General features: G+C 44.3%; 1 protein-coding gene across 10 annotated transcripts in view; it reads left to right on the top strand.

The window, feature by feature from the left end:
* frmd4a (FERM domain containing 4A) overlaps positions 1-21,950 on the top strand; it is a 384,495-nt gene that overhangs the window by 279,943 nt on the left and 82,602 nt on the right. For all 10 annotated transcript variants that reach the window (XM_072241726.1, XM_072241724.1, XM_072241723.1 and 7 more), the window contains 3 exons: positions 698-763; positions 4,428-4,485; positions 13,353-13,439. In XM_072241726.1, the coding sequence (XP_072097827.1) occupies positions 698-763; positions 4,428-4,485; positions 13,353-13,439 (211 nt within the window). The remainder of the gene's footprint in view (positions 1-697; positions 764-4,427; positions 4,486-13,352; positions 13,440-21,950) is intronic.

The raw sequence follows: 21,950 nt of genomic DNA on the forward strand, positions 1-21,950 counted from the left end.
AAATGAATGCTGAGGTCCTGTTAAAGATTCAAGATTAGCTTTATTTGTTATATGTACATCGAAGCATGCAGGGAAATGTGCCAGTTTGCATTAACCACAAGTGCAGCCCGAGGACGTGCTGGGGGCTGCCCTCAAGTGTTGCCATGTTTCCGATGCCAACATAACATACCCACAACTTAATAACCCTCACCTGTACATGTTTGGAATGTGGGAGAAAACTGGAGAACAGAAAGGAAACCCATGTGTTCACAGGGAGAATGTAGAAGCTCCTTACAGATAACAGCGGCAATTGAACCCTGATCACTGTCACTGTAAAGCGTTGTACTAGCTGCCACGATACCGTGCCACCCTTTATTTCTTTATTTTCTCTATTTACTTCCTGTCTGCATGTTTCCGCTGTGCCTCAGATCCGCACACTTCTCCTCCATCACCGTCTCTGCCCGGGAACCCAAGGATAAAGAGAAATCGACAACTCCTGATGAAGGGTCTCGGCCCGAAACATCAACTGTTTATTCCCCTTCACACACACTGTCTGACCTGTTGAGTTCCTCCAGCATTTTTTGTGTGTGTTGTTCTGGCGTGTCCATCTGTTGCTTTCTGTCACATTTGAACGGGTACTCGCTTGTCGACGTAACTACTTCACTGCATCAGAGCTGTGGTTGTAATGCAAAACTCTTTGTTGCTTGTTGACTTCCAGTGAGGATCGAGTGATCGAACACTACAAGAAAGTGACTGGACAAACAAGAGGACAAGCTATCGTGAAGTAAGTCTCACATTCACTGGATAATTATTAGTGACGTTTTATAGAACTCAATCTATTGAGAAGGAAAACGCTGGAAATTTCTTTTCACAGTGGTCTGTGCAAAGCAATAGGTTTTTCAAAGTTCTTTACTCCCAGCATAGAACAGTACAGCACAGTTCAGGCCCTTCGACCCATAATGTTGTGCTGACCTTATAACTTACTTCCTTCTTACATGGCCCATAACCGTCCATTTTCCCATTACTACCATCAGGGAGAAGGTACAGGAGCCTGAAGACACACACTCAGTATTTTGGGAATATTTTGTTCTACTCTGCCATCGGATTTCTGAATGGCCCATGAACACTACCACATTGTGTTCTCCTTTTGCACTATTTATATATTTATTATATGTTCTTGTAACGTAATAATTTTATATAGTTTGCACTGTACTGCTGCAGCAAAACAAATTTCATGACTTGTGTCAGTGATATTAACACTGTGATTCTGTTTTTTCTTACATTCCAGTTGCCTTTCTAAGAATCTCTTACTTGTCCCGAGTGTATCTGCCTCTACCACCTCCCCGACACAGCATTCTATGCACCTACCGCTCTCTGTAAAAAAAAAACACTGCCTCTGATGTCCCCCTTATACTTTCATGCACTCAACTTAAAATGATGCTTTTTTTTAAAAGATATATATTTAGGAAAAGAATAAAACTATTCAGATTAAACAGTGGCATCTGTGACATCACCAATGAAGGGTATTTGTTTGTTCGTTATGTGCCGTGTCGTATGACGTGGGCGATTATGCCTTTCCATGACCAGGATTCTTCTTGCCAAATTTTTCTACAGCAGTTGTTTGCCATTGCCACCCTCAGGGCCATGCCTTTACAAGACGGGTGACCCCAGCCATTATCAACACTCTTCAGGGATTGTCTGCCTGCTGTCAGTGGTCGCATAAACAGGACTTGTGATATGCACCAACACACATCAAAGTTGCTGGTGAACACAGCAGACCAGGCAGCATCTCTAGGAAGAGGTACAGTCGACGTTTCAGGCTGAGACCCTTCGTCAGGACTAACTGAAGGAAGAGTTAGTAAGAGATTTGAGAGGGGGAGGGGAGATCCAAAATGATAGGAGAAGACAGGAGGGGGAGGGATGGAGCCAAGAGCTGGACAGGTGATTGGCAAAGGGGATATGGGAGGATCATGGGACAGGAGGTCCGGGGAGAAAGACAAGGGGGGGGTGGAACCAGAGGATGGGCAAGGGGTATAGTCAGAGGGACAGAGGGAGAAAAAGGAGAGTGAGAGAAAGAATGTGTGTATAAAAATAAATAACGGATGGGGTATCACCATGCGTTCACCAGCAACTTTGATGTGTGTTGCTTGAATTTCCAGCATCTGCAGAATTCCTGTTGTTTGTGATATGCACCAGCTGCTCATGTGACCATCCACCACCTGATCCCATGGCTTCACACAACCCTGATCGGGGGGGGGGGGGGATGTGTGGCTAAGCAGATGTCGCACTTTGCCCTATGGGCTAGCAGAGGGAAGAAGTGCCTTTGGTAGAGGCGTATCTCCACCCCATCATCCGAATGAGGGATATGGATAGTATAAGTGCAAGCAGGCTTTTTCCAATGAGGTTGTGTGAGACTAGAACTAGAGGTGTTGGTTTAAAGGTAAAAGGTGAACTATTTAGGGGGAACTTCTTCACTCAGAGGGTGATGTAAGTGTACAACAAGCTGTCAGTGGATGTGGATTTGATCTCAACATTTAAGAGAAGTTTGGATAATTACATGGATGGGAAAGGTATAGGGGGCATTATGGTCCAGATGCAGGTCGATGGGCCTAGGCAGAATAATAGTTCAGCACAATTAGATGGGCTGAAAAGCCTGGTTCTGTGCTGTGAAGTTCTGTGAGTCTGTCTCTGTAGAACTAGAAAGAAAAGTCTGATTTGATCACATAATCAGTGTGATAACATTACTTTGGTATTTATCTCCTCTATCCTTTAATGTGCAGTGCGAGGCCCATTTATATTCCTGTCACTGTTCTTTGATAGCATTCTGAGATACAGGATGTTGCTAATTTGTCACATTTTCAAGTGGTTTTTGGCTGGTTTTAGTCTCTCTCTGCTACTTTTCATTTGGCACATTCTCTAACAAGACTGACGAATCAGCAGGCTAATTGTTTCAATGTTTTTGACAGCATTCGGGATGGCTGGTTCAGAGCCAAACACCAGACTCAAGAACAGCTTCTTCCCCGCTGCTGACCTATTGACCAACTTCACATCAACTTCCTGGTCATGTGCCCACGTTCCCGGGCACTTATCTGTGCATCCCTGTTATTTCTTCTTCCCTATGACTGTCAGCCTCCTGAACTATTCACCAACTTCACATCAACTTCCCTGATATGTGATCACGTTCCTGGACACTTAACTGTTCATCTCTTGGTTATACTGAACATAGAACTGTACAGGCCTTTCGGCCCACAATGTTGTGCCGACCTTTTAAACTACTTTAAGATCATTCTAACCCTTCCCTCCTATATAACTCTTATTTTTCTTTCTTCCATGTGCCTAAGAATCACTTAAAAGATCCTAATATATTTGCCTCTTTCACCACCCCTGGAGCACATTCCATGCATCCAACACTCTCTGTGAACAGCACCTACCTCTGACGACCCCCTGATATTTTCTACCAATCACCCTAAAGTTATGCCCCCCCTCATATTAGCCATTTCCACCTTGGCTGACCATTCGATCTCTGCCTCTTATCATCTTGTACACTTCTTTCAAAGTAAATTTATTATCAAAGTACGTATATTTCACCATATACAGCCCTGAGATTCATTTTCTTGTGGGCATGCCCAGTAAATACATTGAAACACAATAGAATTAATAAAAGACATAAACACAAAAAGATGGACAAACAACCAGTGTGCAAAAAACAACAAACTGTGCAAATACAAAAAGAACAAACAAAATAATAATAAGCTATAAATATTGACAACATGAGATGAAGAGTCCTTGAAAGTGTCTCCATAGATTGTGGGAACATTTCAAAAGTCCTTTAGTGTTTCTATTTGCTCTACTTAAAACTGCACTCCTCTGCCTTATAAAGAGAGGTTGAACGAGCTAGGGGTTTTCTCTCTGGAGTGGAGGAGGATGAGAGATCATTTGATAGAGGTGTACAAGATGATGAGGCATAGATCAAGTGGGCAGCCAGAGACTTTTTCCCATGGTGGAAATGGCTAATACGAGGGGACGTAATTTTAAAATGATTGGAGGAAAGTATAGCTGGGGGATGGGATGTCAGGGTTAAGTTCTTCACACAGAGAGTGATGGGTGTGTGGAACACCTTGCCAAAGATTGTGAAAGAGGCAGATACATTAGAGACAATTAAGAGACCCTTAGAATAATGGAGGGCTAAGTAGGAGGCAAGGGTTAGTCTGATCTTAAAGTAGGTTATAAGGTTGGCACAGTATTGTGGGCCAACGGGCCTGTACTATGCCATAATGTTCTATATGCTTTGCAACGTTCTGATTTTTTGCATTCATTGTTGTATTTATTATTACCATGTACACTGTTTACTCCACAAGTCTGTTCTGAAATAAGAGATTTCCTTGCTCTCTGGTGTATGTAATAGTAAACTGATTTGATTCAAATGTTTCTTTTCTTTCTTATCCTAGTTACATGAGCATCGCAGAATCTCTTCCAACCTATGGGGTCCACTATTATGCAGTAAAGGTACTGTGCTTTTTATGTGCATTCATGCTGCATGTTAATATGATGTTTTCACTGAAGTGACTGGTTCCTTATCTGTAAACCACTTCTCCTTGTCCGTCTCTCACACTACTGGAAACATCTCAACATGTACTTGGTTTTGGTTTATCATAATTATATGTACTGAGATACGTGAAAAGCTTGTCTTGTGTCCTGTTTATACACAGAACACAGAAGAGTACAGCACAGTAATGCCCTTCAGCCCACAATGTTGTTCCGACCCTTTAACATACTGTAAGATCAATCTAACCCTAGCCTCCCATATAGCTCTTCATTTTAATTTCAGAATCATAGAAAAGTACAGCACATATACCTTCACCCGGATCATTGCCCTCTATACCCATACCATCCATGTAGCTATCCAAACTTCCCTTAAGAGTTGAAATAGAGCTCATGTGCACCACTTGTGCTGCCAGCTTGTTCCACACTCTCATGACCCTCTGAGTGAAGTTTCCCCTCATGTTCTCCTTAAACTTCTCACCTTTCGTCCTTAACCCATGACCTCTGGTTGTAGTCCCACCCAACCTCAGTGGAAAAAGCTTGTGGGGTGGAGGAAAGTTGTAGAGGCCGAAAGACCAGTACTCGGCGAATCAGGAGCTGTTTTTCCCCCTCCACTATCAGATTTCTCAGCAGTCCATGGACCCACGAACACTACCTCATCACTCTGATTGTTTTTTTTTTGCAGTATTTATTTGCGACTTGTGGTGGTTTTGTGTCTGTCCGCTGGTTTTCCTCGCGGCTCCAGTGAAGCCAGTTCAATTCTGACCTCAGGCACTGTCTCTGTGGAGTTTGCCCATGCTTTCTGTAACCAGATGGATTTACCCCGGTGCTCCCCATCCCAAAGGTGTGCAGGGTTGATAGGTCAAATGGCCACTGTAAATTGCCCCTCGAGTGTGGATGAGGAGTAAAATCTGAGGAGACCTGATGAGAATAAGAATTTATTTTAAATCTGTGCATAAGTGACAGCATATACTTGATGGGCTGAATGACTTATTTCTGCATTGTTTCTATTGAACGTTGAGAGCATGGAATTTCTCTCAGTGGGCGGATAAGGATTGGAGTTGGCTTGGGCCTAAAAGCCTGTTTTGTGCTTATATGACTTAACCATATGTGAACCTTCTTTATGAAAAAGATTAGTTTTATTCGTCATATGTACGTCAAAACATATAGTGAAGTGCGTTGTTTGTGTCAATCAAATCAGCGAGTATTGTGCTGGGGGCAGCCTGCAAGTGTCACCATGCTCTCGGTGCCAACATAAGCATGCTAACAATTTACTAACCCTAACCCGTGGCAGAGGAGGAGTGCCAGGGCCGGTGGGGGGGGGGGTGGCACAGTTGCAGACACACCCGTCTCTGAGACACCAGGCAAGGTCATGTGATTCCAAACAAACTGGTTTATTGATCATTAATGTCTCTTTGGTTCTTCCCCCTCCCTCCCCTCTCTCTTCCCTTTTCCCAACCATGATTCCCCTCTCCCTGCCCCCTTCCCACTCTCAGTCCATAATAGAGACCCACATCAGAATCAGGTTTATCGTCACTCACATATAGATAGATACTTTAGTGATCCCAAAGTAAATCACAATACAGGTATCCCTTGCTTTTCAAAAGTTCACGTTACGCCACTTCCCCTTTACGAAAGACCTACATTAGTACCTGTTTTCACTAACCGAAAGAAATCTAAAGAGGATTTTCACTTTTATGAAAAAAGGCGGAAAGCGAAAATAGCGTTCAGCATTTGTTTTGCAGCGAGCCGATATAGAGGTAGCGCGCACCCCGAGCAGCGAGAGCGGCGCCACCAAGCACCTTCCTCGGGAACTACACTCAGCATCAAGCCACCATAGCTTTGAACTGTGTCTGTGAGCATCTGTGCTTTACCTCGATTTATTTTGTGCATCCGTTAGCAAGATGTGTCCTAAGGTATCAGAAAAGCCTAAGAGAGCTCGTAAGGGTGTTACGCTTAGTGTAAAACTGGACGTAATTAAGCATTTCGATCGTGGTGAATGAAATAAAGACTGTGTGTATGTGTGTTGAACTTGCCCGCGTTCACCGTTCGTACTATTTTTACACAGAGAGAAAGAATCTTGAAAGCTGCCGATGTTACTATTGGTTCTGCGAGTAGCCAAGTGGTCTCTTTTAGTCGGCATCCAGTAATGGATAAAATGGAAAGTCTGTTGCTTGAGTGGACTGATGGGAGTACAAAGCGTGGTGTTCCGTTAAGTTGTCTTATACTTAAGGAGAAATCAGTCAGTCTTTTTAATAAGCTGAAACAGAAAGCTTTTACTGCTTTTACTATATGTTAGTGTTATTTTAGGTTTTATGTGTTATTTGGTATGATTTGGTAGGTTATTTTTTGGGTCTGGGAACACTCAAAAATTTTTCCCATATAAATTAATGGTAATTGCTTCTTCGTTTTATGCTATTTCGGCTTACGAAAGGTTTGATAGGAACACTCTACTTTAGGATATCGGGGGAAACCCGTAGCATTGCAAGTGCACAGATATACAAATGTTAGAAGTAAGAAAGAATAAAGAAACGAGTTACCTCAAACAATGTAACAAGACAAGGTTATCACTTCCCCGGCTATAGGTTGACGCATCATAGAGCCTCATATCCTAGGGTAAAAATGACCTCATTTAGCACTCTTAAGAACAGCGCAGTTGTCTTTGCCGTGAAATTAGGTTTATTTTGTGGCAGCAGTACAGTGTAATACGTAAAATTACTGCAGTACTGTGCAAAAGTCTCACGCACCTTAGCTGTCTACCTATACATGCCTCAGACTTTAGCACAGTACTGTACGTCCTTAACAGTAACCTTGAACTCAAGTTTCTTCATGACCTGAGTATGGCAGTCTGGGCTGGCAACACAATGCGGTGCTGAGGGAGTGCATCAGTGTCGGAGCAGCTGTCTCTATGGTTATCATTGCTATGTTTCCCATTCGGTAACAACAACTACATTCAAATATACCTTTTTATTGTTGTGTTCAGTTCTGGTTGCCTCGTTATTTATTTGAGCTACAGTGCGGAATAAGCCCTTTCAACCTTTCAAGCTGCCCTGCCCAGCAATTCCCCTATTTAATGCTAGCTTAACCACAGGACAATTTACAATGACCTGCCAACCAATATGTCTTTGGTCAGTGGGAGGATATTGGAACACCTGAAAGAAACCCACCTAGCCAGGGGGAGAATGTACAAACTCCTTCTATAGGTCCAGTGGGAAGGATGTTGAAGATTTAGAGAAGGTGCAGAGGAGATTTATAGGATTCTGACTGGATTAAAGAGCATGTCTTTTGAGGGTAGGCTGAGCGAGATAAGGATATTTCCTCTCTGGAGCAAAGGAGGATGAGAGGTGTACAAGATTTTGTGAGGCATAGAGTAGACCAGTGGTCCCCAACCACCAGGCCGCAAAGCATGTGCTACTGGGCCGTGAGGAAACGATATGATTTGGCGATATGAAGCGATATGAGTCAGCTGCGCCTTTCCTCATTCCCTGTCACGCCCACTGTTGAACTTGAACGCACGCAAGGTCATTACCCACACGAGGTCATCAGTCGGTATGAGTAAAAAACAAACGTCACTTGAGAGTTTTTTTGGAAGAGGTGGAAGAGGACATAAAAGGCCTAACACAGAGATAGCTGAGGCCGAGACTGCAAAAAAAAAAGAAAGCTTCCTTCAACAGAAAATACGACGAGTCGTACATAAAATATGGCTTTATTGCGACCGGTGACTCGCACGCTCTAAGCCCCCTTTGTGTGATATGTGGAGACAAGCTGTCTAATGAGGCAATGAAGCCCTCAAAACTGTTTCGGCACCTTGAGTCCAGCATCCTGCACTCAAAGACAAACCCGCTGAGTTTTTTGAGCGGAAGAAACGTGAGCAAGCGGGACAGAAGCAAGTGCTGAGAGCCACCACCTCCACAAGTGCTGCTGCTCTGACAGCGTCGTACTTAGTGGCTAGCCGTATTGCTAAGGCTAAGAAGCCTTTCACTGTTGGTGAAGAATTGATTCTGCCTGCTGCCAAGGACATGTGCCATGAACTGTTGGGAGAAGCCGCAGATAACAAGATGGCACAGATTTTTCTTTCAGCTACCACAGTTTCAAGGAGAATTGATGACATAGCGGAGGACATCGAAGCACAGCTGTTGGAACGGCTTAACGAGTCAGCATGGTATGCTACAGGTCGACGAGTCTACCGATGTCGACAACAAGGCAATGCTGCTGGTTTATGTGCGATATATATTTCAAGATGATGTGCACGAGGATACGTTGTGTGCATTGCCGCTGCCAACTAACACAACTGGAGCAGAACTATTCAAGTCTTTGAATGACTACTTGTCACACAAACTGGACTGGTCATTCTGTGTTGGAATATGCACAGACGGGGCTGCAGCTATGACTGGACGGCTGTCTGGTTTCACTACCCGAGTCAAAGAGGTTGCTCCTGAATGCCAGTCTACACACTGTGTCATACACAGGGAAATGCTGGCTAGCTGAAAAATGTCACCTGATTTTAACGGCATATTGAGTGACATCGTTGAAGTTATCAATCACATCAAAGCAAAAGCCCTTAACTCACGTCTGTTTGAGAAGCTTCGCGAGGAAATGGATGCAGAGCACAAGGACCTTCTCTTTCACACTGAAGTCAGGTGGCTATCAAGGGGAAGAGCCCTGGCTAGGGCTTTTGAGTTAAGAGAGCAGCTACAGAGATTTCTTTCAGGAAAAAAGTCACCACTGGTAGCACACTTCAGTGCGAGGAGTGGATAGCAAAACTCACTTATCTGTGTGACATCTTCAACCTGCTCAATGAACTCAATTTGTCACTTCAGGGGAGAATGACAACTGTCTTCAAGTTGGCAGATAAAGTATCTGCTTTCAAAGCCAAACTGGAACTGTGGGGACGGCGAGTGGACAGGGGCATATTTGACATGTTCCCAACATTAGCTGGGATTTTGGGAGAGACTGAGGCTGCACCATCTTTCTCACAGCTGGTGCTCGTTCACCTGTCTTCACTGTCAACAGAATTTGAGCGTTACTTCCCAACAGCAAATGACCCAAGACATGCAAAGGAATGGGTCCATGACCCATTTGTGAATATCCCTGGGGAATCATCCATGTCAGTGCGGGAAGAAGATCAACTCCTTGAGCTTGCAAATGACGGTGGGTTGCAAAGTATGCTTGATATAACATCTCTGCCGACTTTCTGGATCGAAGTCAAGGCTGAATATCCTGTGATAGCTACGAAAGCACTGAAAACGTTGCTTCCATTTCCAACATCATATCTCTGTGAAGCAGGATTTTCTGCAGTGAATGCAACGAAAACTAAATTGCGGAATAGATTGGACATAAGGAAACCCTTTGAGTATTGCTGTCTCTCATCACCCCCTTGATGGTTCCATCTTGTTGCAGCGAAACAAGCCCAGGACTCCCACTGGTTCACCAATATTGGTGTGTTGCAATGATTTTATATGTTCATATGAGGAAAATATGCGCTGTGTGTTTAATATCCAGACATTACTTAAAATGTTATGATGCTGTTGACTTATGAGTGACTTGTAATTGACTTACCACTATATTTATGGGAGGAAAATATGTGCTGTGTGTTTAATATTAAATTCGTTAGATAAACCCTTTTAGAAATGAAATTGAGTATTATTAGCCACTTATAAGTAACTTATAGTTTCACCTATATTCCGGTTGTGATTAACATCGCCCCCCGCCACCGTCGGCCGGTCCGCAAGAATATTGTCGATATTAAACTGGTCCACGGTGCAAAAAAGGTTGGGGGCCCCTGGAGTAGACAGCTAGCAACTTTTTCCTAGGGTGACATTGGTCGGTACTAGAGAACATACGCTTAAAGAGAAGATTTAGGGGAGATGTCAGAGGTATTTTTTTAAAAACAGAGTGGTAAGGGCCAAGAACGTTTTCAAGGTGGTGGTAGAGACTAATAAAATTGGAACATTGAAAAGACTGTTAGACAGGCACATGGAGGGTGATGAACTGTGGAGGAGAGAAGGGTTAGATTGATCCTGGAGTAGGTTTATAAGACCGTAAGATATAGGAGCAGAAGTAGGCCATTCGGCCCATCAAGTCTGCTCCGCCATTCAGTCATGGGCTAATCCAATTATTCCAGTCATCCCCACTCCCCTGCCTTCTCCCCATACCCTTTGATGCCCTGGCTAATCAAGAACCTATCAATCTCTGCCTTAAATACACCCAATGACTTGGCCTCCACAGCCGCTCGTGGCAACAAATTCCACAGATTACCACCCTCTGACTAAAGTAATTTGGCCGCATCTCTGTTCTAAATGGACGTCCTTCAATCCTGAAGTTGTGCCATCTTGTCCTGGACTCCCCTACCAAGGGAAATAACTTTGCCATATCTAATCTGTTCAGGCCTTTTAACATTCGGAATGTTTGTATGAGATCCCCCCCCTCATTCTCCTGAACTCCAGTGAATGCAGCCTGAAAGTGGCCAGACATTCCCCATACGGTAACCCATTCATTCCTGGAATCATTCTCATGAGTCTTCTCTGAACCCTCTCCAATGTCAGTATGTCCTTTCTAAAATAAGGAGCCCAAAACTGCACACAATCCTCCAAGTGTGGTCTCATGAGTGCCTTATAGAGCCTCAACATCACATCCCTGCCCTTATATTCTGTACCTCTGGAAATGAATGCCAACATTGCATTTGCTTTCTTCACCACCAACTCAACCTGGAGGTTAACCTTTAGGGTATCCTGCAGAAGGACTCCCAAGTCCCTTTGCTTTTCTGCATTTTGAAATCTCTCGCCATCTAAATAATAGTCTGCCAGTTTATTTCTTCCACCAAAGTGCATGACCATACACTTTCCAACATTGTGTTTCATTTGCCATTTCTTTGCCTATTCCCCTAGACTATCTAACTCTCTCTGCAGGCTTTCCGTTTCCTCAACGCTACCCACTCCTCCACCTATCTTTGTATCATCAGCAAATTTAGCCACAATTCCATTTATCCCACAGTCCAAATCATTGACATACATCGTAAAAAGCAGCAGTCCCAACACTGACCCCTTTGGAACTCCATGGGATAATCGGCAACCAGGCAGAATAGGATACCTTTATTCCCACTCTCTGTTTTCTGCGGATCAGCCAATGCTCCACTCATGCTAGTAACTCCCCTGTAATTCCAATGGATCTTATCTCGCTAAGCGGCCTCATGTGCGGCAGCTTGTCAAAGGCCTTCAAGTACACCACAGCTACTGCATCTCCTTTGTCTACCCTGCTGTAATTTCCTCAAAAAATTACAGTAGGTTAATCAGGCAGGATCTTCCTTTCTGGAAACCATGCTGGCTTTGGCCTATCTTGTCATATGCCTCCAGGTACTTTGTAATTTCATCCCTGACAATCGATTCTGACAACTTTCCAACCACTAATGTCAGGCTAACAGGTCCATAGTTTCCTTTCTGCTGCCTCCCACCCTTCTTAAATATATTCTTATATAGATCAGTACAATATTGTGGGCCGAATGGACTGTACTGTGCTGAAATGTTCTATATTCTATATTCCTACCTCTTTTCAGTTCTCTTTCTCACCCTTTCTGTCACGTCATCCTCTAATTTCTTTTCGAAAGTCTGTAATCTCCTCAGTTCAACTACTTGGTTTTACTGTGGTCCACATTCTAACCTCTCTCCCCTCCCTTGTGGTTGAATAAATTTCTGTCTTTCCCTCTTGGATTTATCCTCTCATGGAGTCCAGTGGTCTTGGGAGTGAAATAATTCTGCCACACCCACCGGACTTCCAAAGTCCTTTGCTGGTTTTTATCTGAATCTTCAGACTTGAATTTTGAATAATTCTCTTCCGAATTACAGCCCTTAAAAGACATTTGAGTAGGTAAAGATAAAGGTTAGTTTTTATTTGTCATATGTACATTAAAACATACAATGAAATACATTGTTTGCATCAGTGACTAACACATTCCGAGGATGTGCTGGATGTCCAAGGACAGGATGTTCACTGTGTATTAGTACATGTGACAATATGTAAACCAGTACAATGTAAGACATTGCCCTTTGGCTGAAGAAATTCCTCCTCATCTGTGTTCAAAAAGGATATCCCTCTATTCTGAGGCTCTGCCCTCTGGTTCTAGAGCACCCCCCCCCCCCCCACTACCCCACTATTGGAAAAATCCTCTCCACATCCACTCATTCTAGGCCTTCCATTTTCAATGAGATTCCCCCCCCCATTCATCTAAACTTCAGCGAGCACAGACCCAGAGCCATCAAACACCCCTTATGAATTAACCCCTTCATTCCTGGGATCATTCTCATAAACCTCATCCGGACCTTCTCTAGTGCTAGACCTGGAGAGTTTGCTGGTAATACAGAGGAGGGTTGCAGGGAATACCATTCCCTGGCTGAAGAAATTCAGCCTCATCTCATTTCTAAACAGACTCAGATCCTAGACTGTTCTAATACTGGAAAGATTTCCTGATACGGGAAACATTCTCTCCACATCCACTCTATCTAGGGCCTAGAACATTGAAAAGACTCTTAGAGAGGCACTTGGGTAAGTAAAATGAAGGATCATGAGCTGTGGAGGAGAGAAAGGTTAGATTGATCTTGGAATAGGTTTATATAGAGGATGTTTTCAATATTAAATATATGAAGGATCTATATTTCAGTATCCAATAGTTTTCAGTTAAATTCCACCCCCCCATCCCTTTGAAGCAGTTTGACTTCATTTAAATCTGTGCAGTTTAATATTTGCATAAGTTCCAGAGGTCCTCGGGTTTACTGGGTTTCTGTTTCTTTGAAGAGTAAGGAAACGTCAGGCGCTGAATTGTTCTGATTTCTCCACAGGACAAGCAAGGAATTCCATGGTGGTTGGGACTAAGTTACAAAGGGATTTTCCAGTATGATTATCATGATAAAGTGAAACCCAGAAAGGTAAGAGGTGCAAGTGCTGTACGTCTAGTATGTGTATGTGTGTCTCGTTACTCATTCCAGCCATCGTATGTGTATGTGTGTCCTATTACTCAGTGTTAACAGAACAGCATGGGACTGCCTGGTACTGTCGGCTGGGAAGTGTCCTGGAGCAGCAGGAGATCACTGAGTTCACTTCTGAGTCAAGGATTCACAGATAGGGCAAACTCCTGAAGTGCTATTTAAACATGCATGAGGCTTATTGTGACTCTATAAAAATCAATTATTTGCTGTTTCAAGAGTATTTTACCTGATAGTTGTCTACATTTTTCTGGATCTGGGTCTCCCAGGTGGTAGAGGTCACTGATTTGGAAGGACACTCTGGGTGAAGGCATTTTGTGTAAAGTGAAGTTTCTGTCTGCTGATGGTGAAGGGAATGGTTGCTTACGGTGACTGATGGATTGCCAGTGAAGTGGGTGGCTTTGTTTTGAATAGAAAGTTCTCTTTCTGTGCTGTATTGGTATCAGTCTTCTTGAGTATTGGTGGCGCCCCATTCATCCAGGAAGTGAAGATTTCAGAGGAGGATCTGAAGAGGTTCACCAGGATTAGAGAGTATTCGCAGGCAGGCGAGATTGGACAAACTGCATTGGAGGCTGAGGAGATATATAAAATGATGAAAGGTAGAGTAGTAGTAGTAGTACAGTAGTCAGTCTTGTCCCCAGGGCAGAAATGTCATATGCTAGAGAATATAAATTTAAGGTGAGAGAGGGAATGTACAGGTATGTTACTGACCAGAGAGTATTGGGTGCCAGGAACGGACTGCCTGGGGTACTGGTTGAAGCAGATATGACAGTGGCATTTTAAGAGGATGTTAGGCATGTAAATATGCAGGGACTGGAAGGAGGATACAGATCATTCACAGGCAGAAAGGATTTGTCTAATTTGATTGTGCACTTTGCACTAACATTGTGGGCTGAAGGGTCTGTTTTTGTACTATGCTGTTCTATGTTCACCATATACAACCCCGAGATTCATTTTCTTGCGGGCATACTCAATAAATCCATAATAGAATAATAACTATAATAGAATCAATGGAAGGCCTCACCAACTTAGGCATTCAACCTGTGTGCAAACACTAAAAGAAAAAAAGAATAATAAATAAATAAGCAATAAATATTGAGAACACGAGATGAAGAGCCCTTAAAGTGAACCCACAGGTTGTGGGAACATTTCAGTGATTGGGCAAGCAATGCTGAGTGAAGTTATCCCCTTTGGTTCAAGAGCCTGGTGGTTGAGGGGTAATAACTGTTCCTGAACCTGGTGATGTGAGTCCTGAGGCTCCTGTACCACCGTCCTGGTGGCAGCAGCGAAAAGAGAGCATGACCTGGATGGTGCGGGTTCTTGATGAGATGGATGCTGCTTTCCTGCGACAACATTCCTTGCTGATGTGCTCAGTGATGGGGAGGGTTTTACTTGTAATGGACTGGGACGTGTCCATAACTTTTTGTAGGATGTTCCAGTCAAGGACATTGGTGTTTCCATACCAGATGTGATGCAACCAGTCAGTATACTCTCCACTGCACATCTATAGAAGAGCATCAAAGTTTTAGATGTCAAAGAGGTCCTCAGATAAACAGAGAATGTTCCATCCTGCTGCTGACTTGTGCCTTGTCGACAGTGGAAAGGCTTTGGGGTGTACGCCACTCACTAAAGGGTGCACTGCTCAAGTAGATCCTGATGCAGATTTATTTATCACAGGTTGATCGAAATATGCAGTGAAAAGTGTCGTTTGTGTTAACAACCAGCACACTCAAGGATGTGCTGGCGGCAGCCCGTAAATATTGCGCCCATGCCAACATAGCATGCTCGCCATATATGGCAGAACGACACAGAACACAACAAACAACTAAACAACAACAAAACAGCCCCTTCTCTTCCCTTCCACGCACTCACCCACATACACAGTCTGCCAACCCCAGGACTGGCTGTCTTCGGTCTCCAGCCTCCAGTGGCCTTGTAGTTGCAGATGTTAGGCCCAGCAGACTCACAGACTCGGGGCTTTGTCCATTGGGCTACAACTTCCAGTCTTCCGATCGTCATTTGGGCTTTGATCTTGTAGTCACAGTACTTACGTGCATGAGAAAGTCTGCAGATGCTGTAAATCCAAAGCAACACACGCACAGAGTGCTGGAGGAACTCAGCAGGTCAGGCAGCATCTGTGGAAAAGAGTAAACAGTTGGCGTTTTGGGCCGGGATCTTTCCTCCTGCATTCTGTGTTTTATCATATTTACATGATTGGTGCAGTTGTGTGTTTAATCAGCAGTGACTCTGTAGGATGTTGATAGTGGGAATATTGATGATGGCAATGCTATTAATGTCAGGGGAAGGAGATTAGACACCCTTGTGTAAGATGGTCAGTCCTTTTTGTGGTATAAGCATTGCTTACCACTAATTAGCCCACATTGTCTCTGTCTTGCATCATACAGACACCATCTGCTTTATACAGTCACAATCTGTTTCATTAGTTCATAGTCTCGTTCATTTGGGTGGCCTGGTAGCATAGTAGCTAATGTAAGGCTTTACAGTACCAGCGATCACCGACCAGGGTTCAGTTCCCACCACTGCCTATGAGGAATTTGGACATTCTCCCTGTGATCGCATGGGTATCCTCCAGATGCTCTGGTTTCCTCCCACATTCCAAAGACATACTGTGCGTTAGTGTTAGCAAGTTGGCAGCACCTCTGGGCTGTCCCCATCTCCCCCCCCACCCCCAGCACATCCTCGGACTGTGTTGGTCGTTGATGCAAAACATTACATTTCACATGGCATTTCGGTGTACACGTGACGAATTAATCTTAAATCTCTGTCGAGAAGTTGGAATTGAAATGTGACATTTGAACCAGTCTTTATTTTGTGCTCAGAGTATTGGTCAGAAATGATTTTGTGCCGGTGTGCCGAAGTTCTTTATTGTAACTATTGTTTGATGACTTCACCATTGCTGGAAGCCAGGGATTTCACTGAATGAATGCCTGAAGCGGTGATGTGGAGAGCAGTGGAATTTTAACTCAGACAAGTGCAAAGCGATGCATTTCGAAAGTTAAGCCAGGACAAGGCACCCCATTGTGGTGGCTACTAGTTGTTACTTGACCCCCCCCCCCCCCCACCCACTCTCAAATTCCTGATTATTAGCTGAACGGAAATTGCACCGCAGCCAGTGTGGGATTTGAACTGGGGCTCTCTGATTGCTTCTCCGGGTCACTTGATTACTAGTGTGGTTAAATTAACTCCTGTGTTAGATCTGTAACCCTGCCCTAGCTCCGGCTGCGGTTGACTCACTGGTATTATTTGTATCTGTTGTACTCAGTGCAGCCAGAGAATGCGACAGGCAGGTTGGATTCTTCCCATTCTGTCGCAGATCATCTCCCAAAGCGCTTGGCAAAGACCCACGCACAAAGTGCTAAAAATAGACCTGGGGATTTTAATCTGCTTCTTCTGATTTGGACAGGATGTGGTGCTGCTCACCTCTGGCTGATTTATCCGTCCTCACAGGAGGCTGTATTATCTTGAGTGGTGCAGATGTTAATGAACGGCAAGTCGGCCAGGATCTTGTTGCTTAGTCATTATGGTCTCATCTGTTTGATTGTCTTTGAACTATATTTTCGGCAGAACACACTGATGTTAATCTGCTTCAGACTGAGTCACTCAACTAACCGGGACCAGGTTATTGCACGGAGATGGTAATTACTGGAAGCTTGCTGCACTGTTAGGTCATTAGTAGTCTACAGATATAGAGAAGGGAATTGGAAATCCAGAAGACTAGGCAATATAATAGTTTGGCACAGACTAGATGGGCTGAAGGGCCTGTTTCTGTGTTCTGTGACTCTCGTGTCTAATTGATTAGTCAGTGAAAGGTGAGTAATAAATATGCATGTGGAGGGCAATTCTGGTCACTTCATTATAGTAAAGAATGTGGTCACCTCAAGAAGGCACTGTGGAGGATGCTGTCTAAATTAGTGGGCATTCATCCACAAAATCCGACAGAGGATAGTAAATACTGCTGAGAGGATTACTATGGATTCCCTCCCTCCCTCCACCCGTTTGTGACCTTTACCAGGAGCGTTGTATTTATTATTTATAATCATATTTTGGTTTATGTGTTCTGTATGGTACACGTATTGCAGATACACTGTAGAATATTTGGTTGTATATATGTACAGTCAAATGACAGGGTTCTAGGCAGTCTTTCCACTTGAGGCAACACTTCACCTGCAAATCTGCAGGGGATGTCTGTGCCGGTGCTCCCAATGCAGCCTCCTCCACATTGGTGAGACCCTTCGTAAATTGGGGGACCACTTTGTCGAGCACCTCCGCTGCATCTGCCAAAAGTGGAACTTCCCGGTGGCCAAACATTTTAATTCCGATTCCTACTTCCGTTCTGACATGTCGGTCCATGACCTTCCCTTGTGCCAAGATGAGGTCACCCTCGGTGAAAGAGCAACATCTTCTATTCCATCTGGGTAGCCTTCAACCCTGATGGCATGAATATTGATTTCTCCTTCTGGAACCTCCCCCTCCTCCTCCCTGCTTCTTCTGTTCCCCACTGGCCTCTTACCTCTTCTCACTTGCCTGAGTTCCTTCCTCCTATCGTCCACTCTCCTCTCCTTTCAGATTCCTTCCTCTCCAGCCTTTTACCTTTCCCACCCGCCTGGCTTCCCCTGTCACCTTCTAGCTATCCTCCTTCCCCTCCCTTCACCTTTTTATTCTAGCATCTGTCCCCCTTCCTTTCCAGTCCTGCAGAAGGATCTCGGCCCGAAACATCAACTGTTTATTCATTTCCATGGATGCTGCCTAACTAGCAGAGTTCCTCCAGCATTTTGCGCGTGTTGCTTTTGGACTTTGGAAAGTTTGAAGACTTTCTGGTGTTAATTCTTTTATTGGAATTGTTTTTGAAATTGGTTTATTATTGTTACATGTACCAAGTACAGTGAAAACAGTCCCAGTCTAGCCACAGCAATTAACCAGCAACAAAAGTGAGGCTGTGTTTAGAGCTTTCTGTTCAGTGACAGATGGGGTGGTTTGAGTATCTCAGAAACTGCTGCTCTTCTGAGGTTTTCATGCACAAAAATGTCTTTAGATTTTACAGAGAATGGTGCGAGGAACAAAAAAACATTCAGTGAGTGACAGTTCTGTGGGGGAAAATGTCTTGTTAATGAGAGAGGTCAAACGAGAATGTCCAGACTGGTTCAAGCTAAGAAGAAGGCAACAGTAACTCAAATAACCACACAACAGTGGTGTGCAGAAGAGCGTCTCACCACACAACACATTGAACCTTGAAGTGGGTGGGCTACAGCAGCAGAAGACCATGAATGTACACTCAGTGGTCACTGTATTAGGTACAGGAGGTAGCTAGGAAAGTGGTCACTGAGTGTATTGGCTTTTAAGTGGGGACACTGAAACATGACAACAAGCTTTGTTGTTGGGGTATGAGTTTAACCAATACACTATAAGCAGGTGGTGTTAGATGCAGGAGCAGTGTGTGGACTTCCTAGCATCGCATTCTACTGACATCAGTGGTCTTGTACAGAAAGGTTAAGTGAGCTAGGACTTTTCTCTTTGGAGTGAAGGTAGATGAGAGGTGACTTAATAGGGGCGTACAAGATGATAAAAGTTATAGAGTGGACAGCCAGAAACTTTTTCTGAGGGCGAACTGGCTAATATGAGGGGGGGCGTAATTTTAAGGTGATTGGAGGAAAGTATAGGGAGGATTTCAGAGATAGCTTTTTCACATGGAAAGTGATGGATGTGTAGAACGCCCTGCTGGGGTGGTGGTGGAGATATTTAAGAAACTATTAGATAGGCACATGGATGAAAGAAAAATGGAGGTCTGTGGGGGAAGGGACAAGTTAGATTGATCTTAGAGTAGGTTAAAAGGTCAGCAGAACATTGTGGGCCGGAGGTTCTGTACTGTGTTATACTGGTATATGTTCTGTGTTCGAACTTAGTATCAGGAAGGAGGTGTGTTACTCTGGTAACTTCCAAAGCATTATTGACCCTGTAATATTTAATACCTTCCTTGGGGACAAGCCCCAAACCCTACTAGATTGTGCAGTGGAGCCTGGTCTGGCTCAGTCCACAACTTTGACAACGTTTGCAGCATCAATCCTTTTGGTGGTGGGGGGGGGGGGGGGGTACTCAGTGTCCCTGACAAGGGGAACATCTTGGATCCATTACTGTGTCTGGTTCCTGGAGAAAGCAAATCAGAGCTGTGAGCATTTGACATGCGATCTGCAAACAGGAAGGCAGCGCAGTCCTCCGAGGATGAGGATGTGTGCACTTTGGGGACCAAATTCTTCGATGGGGCGGAGCTACAGATAAACTTGGTGAGTGGTTTGGGTGCAGCAGGAATTAACGAACTCCACAGCACTCTGGAGAGCACTGAGGCAGCGTTCAACCTGATTTTTTCAGCTGTTACTTTGGGCCTCTGTGGCTGCTCTGTAATACCTCCCGAGTGAAGTACTGGTGGGAGCTCGGCACACGGCAAATGACCAACTACTGGAGGGACTCCGCACGTCATTCAGCGTCTGTGGCCGAAGAGGGATTTTTGATGTTTTAGATCGAGACCCGGTGTCCGGTCCCAAACTAAAATATCGACAATCCCTCTGTCTGCACAGACGCTGCCAGGCCCACTGAGTTTGAAACCAAATTTGAATTGCGTTCATCTGCACAGGTGCAATGGAAAACTTAATCGCAGCAGCATCACTGGCACAGAGCATCAGAGACACGACATGCACATGTAGAACATACTGCCGGACATCAAACATAGAACAGTACAGGTGCTTTGGCCCACAACATTCTGCTGACCTTTGAACCTACTCTAAAATCAATCTAACCCTTCCCTCCTACATAGCCCACCATTTCCTATCATCCATGTGCCTACCTAAAAGTCTCTTAAATGTCCCTAATGTATCTGCCTCTACCACCACCCCTGGCAGGTGTTGTTTCTACCCATCACCCTGTATAAAGAATAAATAAATATATCTCCTAAGTGAAGTACTGGTAATATCCTCCTTATACATTCATCCTTAATCTTAAAATTATAACCTTTTCAATTATCCTATTTATAATAACCTTATGAAATTACCCCATTACCTTAAAATTATGCACACTCATATTAGCCATTTGAGCTTTGGTATAAAGGCACTGGTTATCCACTCTTCCTATATCTCATATAATCTTGTACATTTCTATCAAGTTATCTCTTATTTTCTTTTGATCTGAAGAGAAAAACCCTAGCTCGTTCAACCTATCTTCATAAGACATGTGCTCTAATCCAGGCAGCATCCTGGTAAATCTCTCCTGCACCCTCTGTAAAGCTTCCACATCCTTTCTATAATAAGGCAAACAGAACCGAACACAGAACTGCTCTACGTTCTATGATCCACAGTCCAGAAGAGGGGTATAAGTCCAGACCATCAACAGGCCGTTTTCCTCCACAGATGCTGCCTGACCCACTGAGTGTTAGGGCACTGAGGTGTATGGTAGAACAGAGGGATCTGGGTCAAAGAGGCTCAGGATCTCTGACTGAATGTCCAGAGGGAATTCCAAAGCCTGGAGAGGGAGGGAGTTACTCTGCATCTCAGTTGGAAACTGCTGGCCAATTGTTCTGAGTGAAAGTGTTCGCACTCCACACCCCCACCATGCTGTACATTGCAGCCTAAGGAACCAGCCTCTCACCAGACACCATACTTACATGTAGCATCTGAGTAGAAGGATGCCATTCAGCCCTTCCAGTCTCTGTCAGCTGGCAGAGCAATCCAAAGGTACAGGGCAATATGGCAAAGTAGCAGCAGCACATGGTTTACAGCACCTCTTTCTATCCCCCTTCTCCTCCCCTCTCTCTCTCTCTCTCTCTCTCTCTCTCTCTCTGTCTCTCCCCCCCCCCCATTTCAAACACACACCTTCAACCATCAACATAATGATGAAACGTCACCTTTTGCTTTGCTGCATTGCTCAAGACCTGTTGGCTTGTGTTAGAGGTACTAGCGGAATGGCACTGAATAATGTCCTGTGACAAATCTGTTTAAAAATGACATGGCGTTAAAAATCCGGCAGAAACATTGTTCCCGTTGCTATGGATTCAGTGTTTACTGACATCTGTTGGTTGCCATGTATGCTTTTAAAACAGTGAAGGTTGATTACATCATACATGATGTGGAACACATGTTTTGGGAAATTAAGGGCAGGATCTTGATTTAATGATTACAGTAGGAAACTACACGGTCAAGTATTGCAGGTCTGCTTCGATTTAATTCTGCAGCTGGGACCTGTTCTGCGCTATTGTGCGGGGCTGCAAAATCATGACGCATCACAGCGGTGGAACATTTGTGTGATAAGGCTGCTGCCTCACACCACCAGAGACCCAGGTTCAACCCCAGCCTAAGAATACTGTCTGTGCAGAGTTCGCACATTCTCCCTGTCACCTATTTAGTTCCCCCACCCCTGGCCTCCAATTTCCTCCCTGTGTCCCAGCGATGT

Source organism: Mobula birostris, chromosome 23, assembly GCF_030028105.1.
Source record: "Mobula birostris isolate sMobBir1 chromosome 23, sMobBir1.hap1, whole genome shotgun sequence".
In the NCBI taxonomy this organism is placed as follows: domain Eukaryota; kingdom Metazoa; phylum Chordata; class Chondrichthyes; order Myliobatiformes; family Myliobatidae; genus Mobula; species Mobula birostris.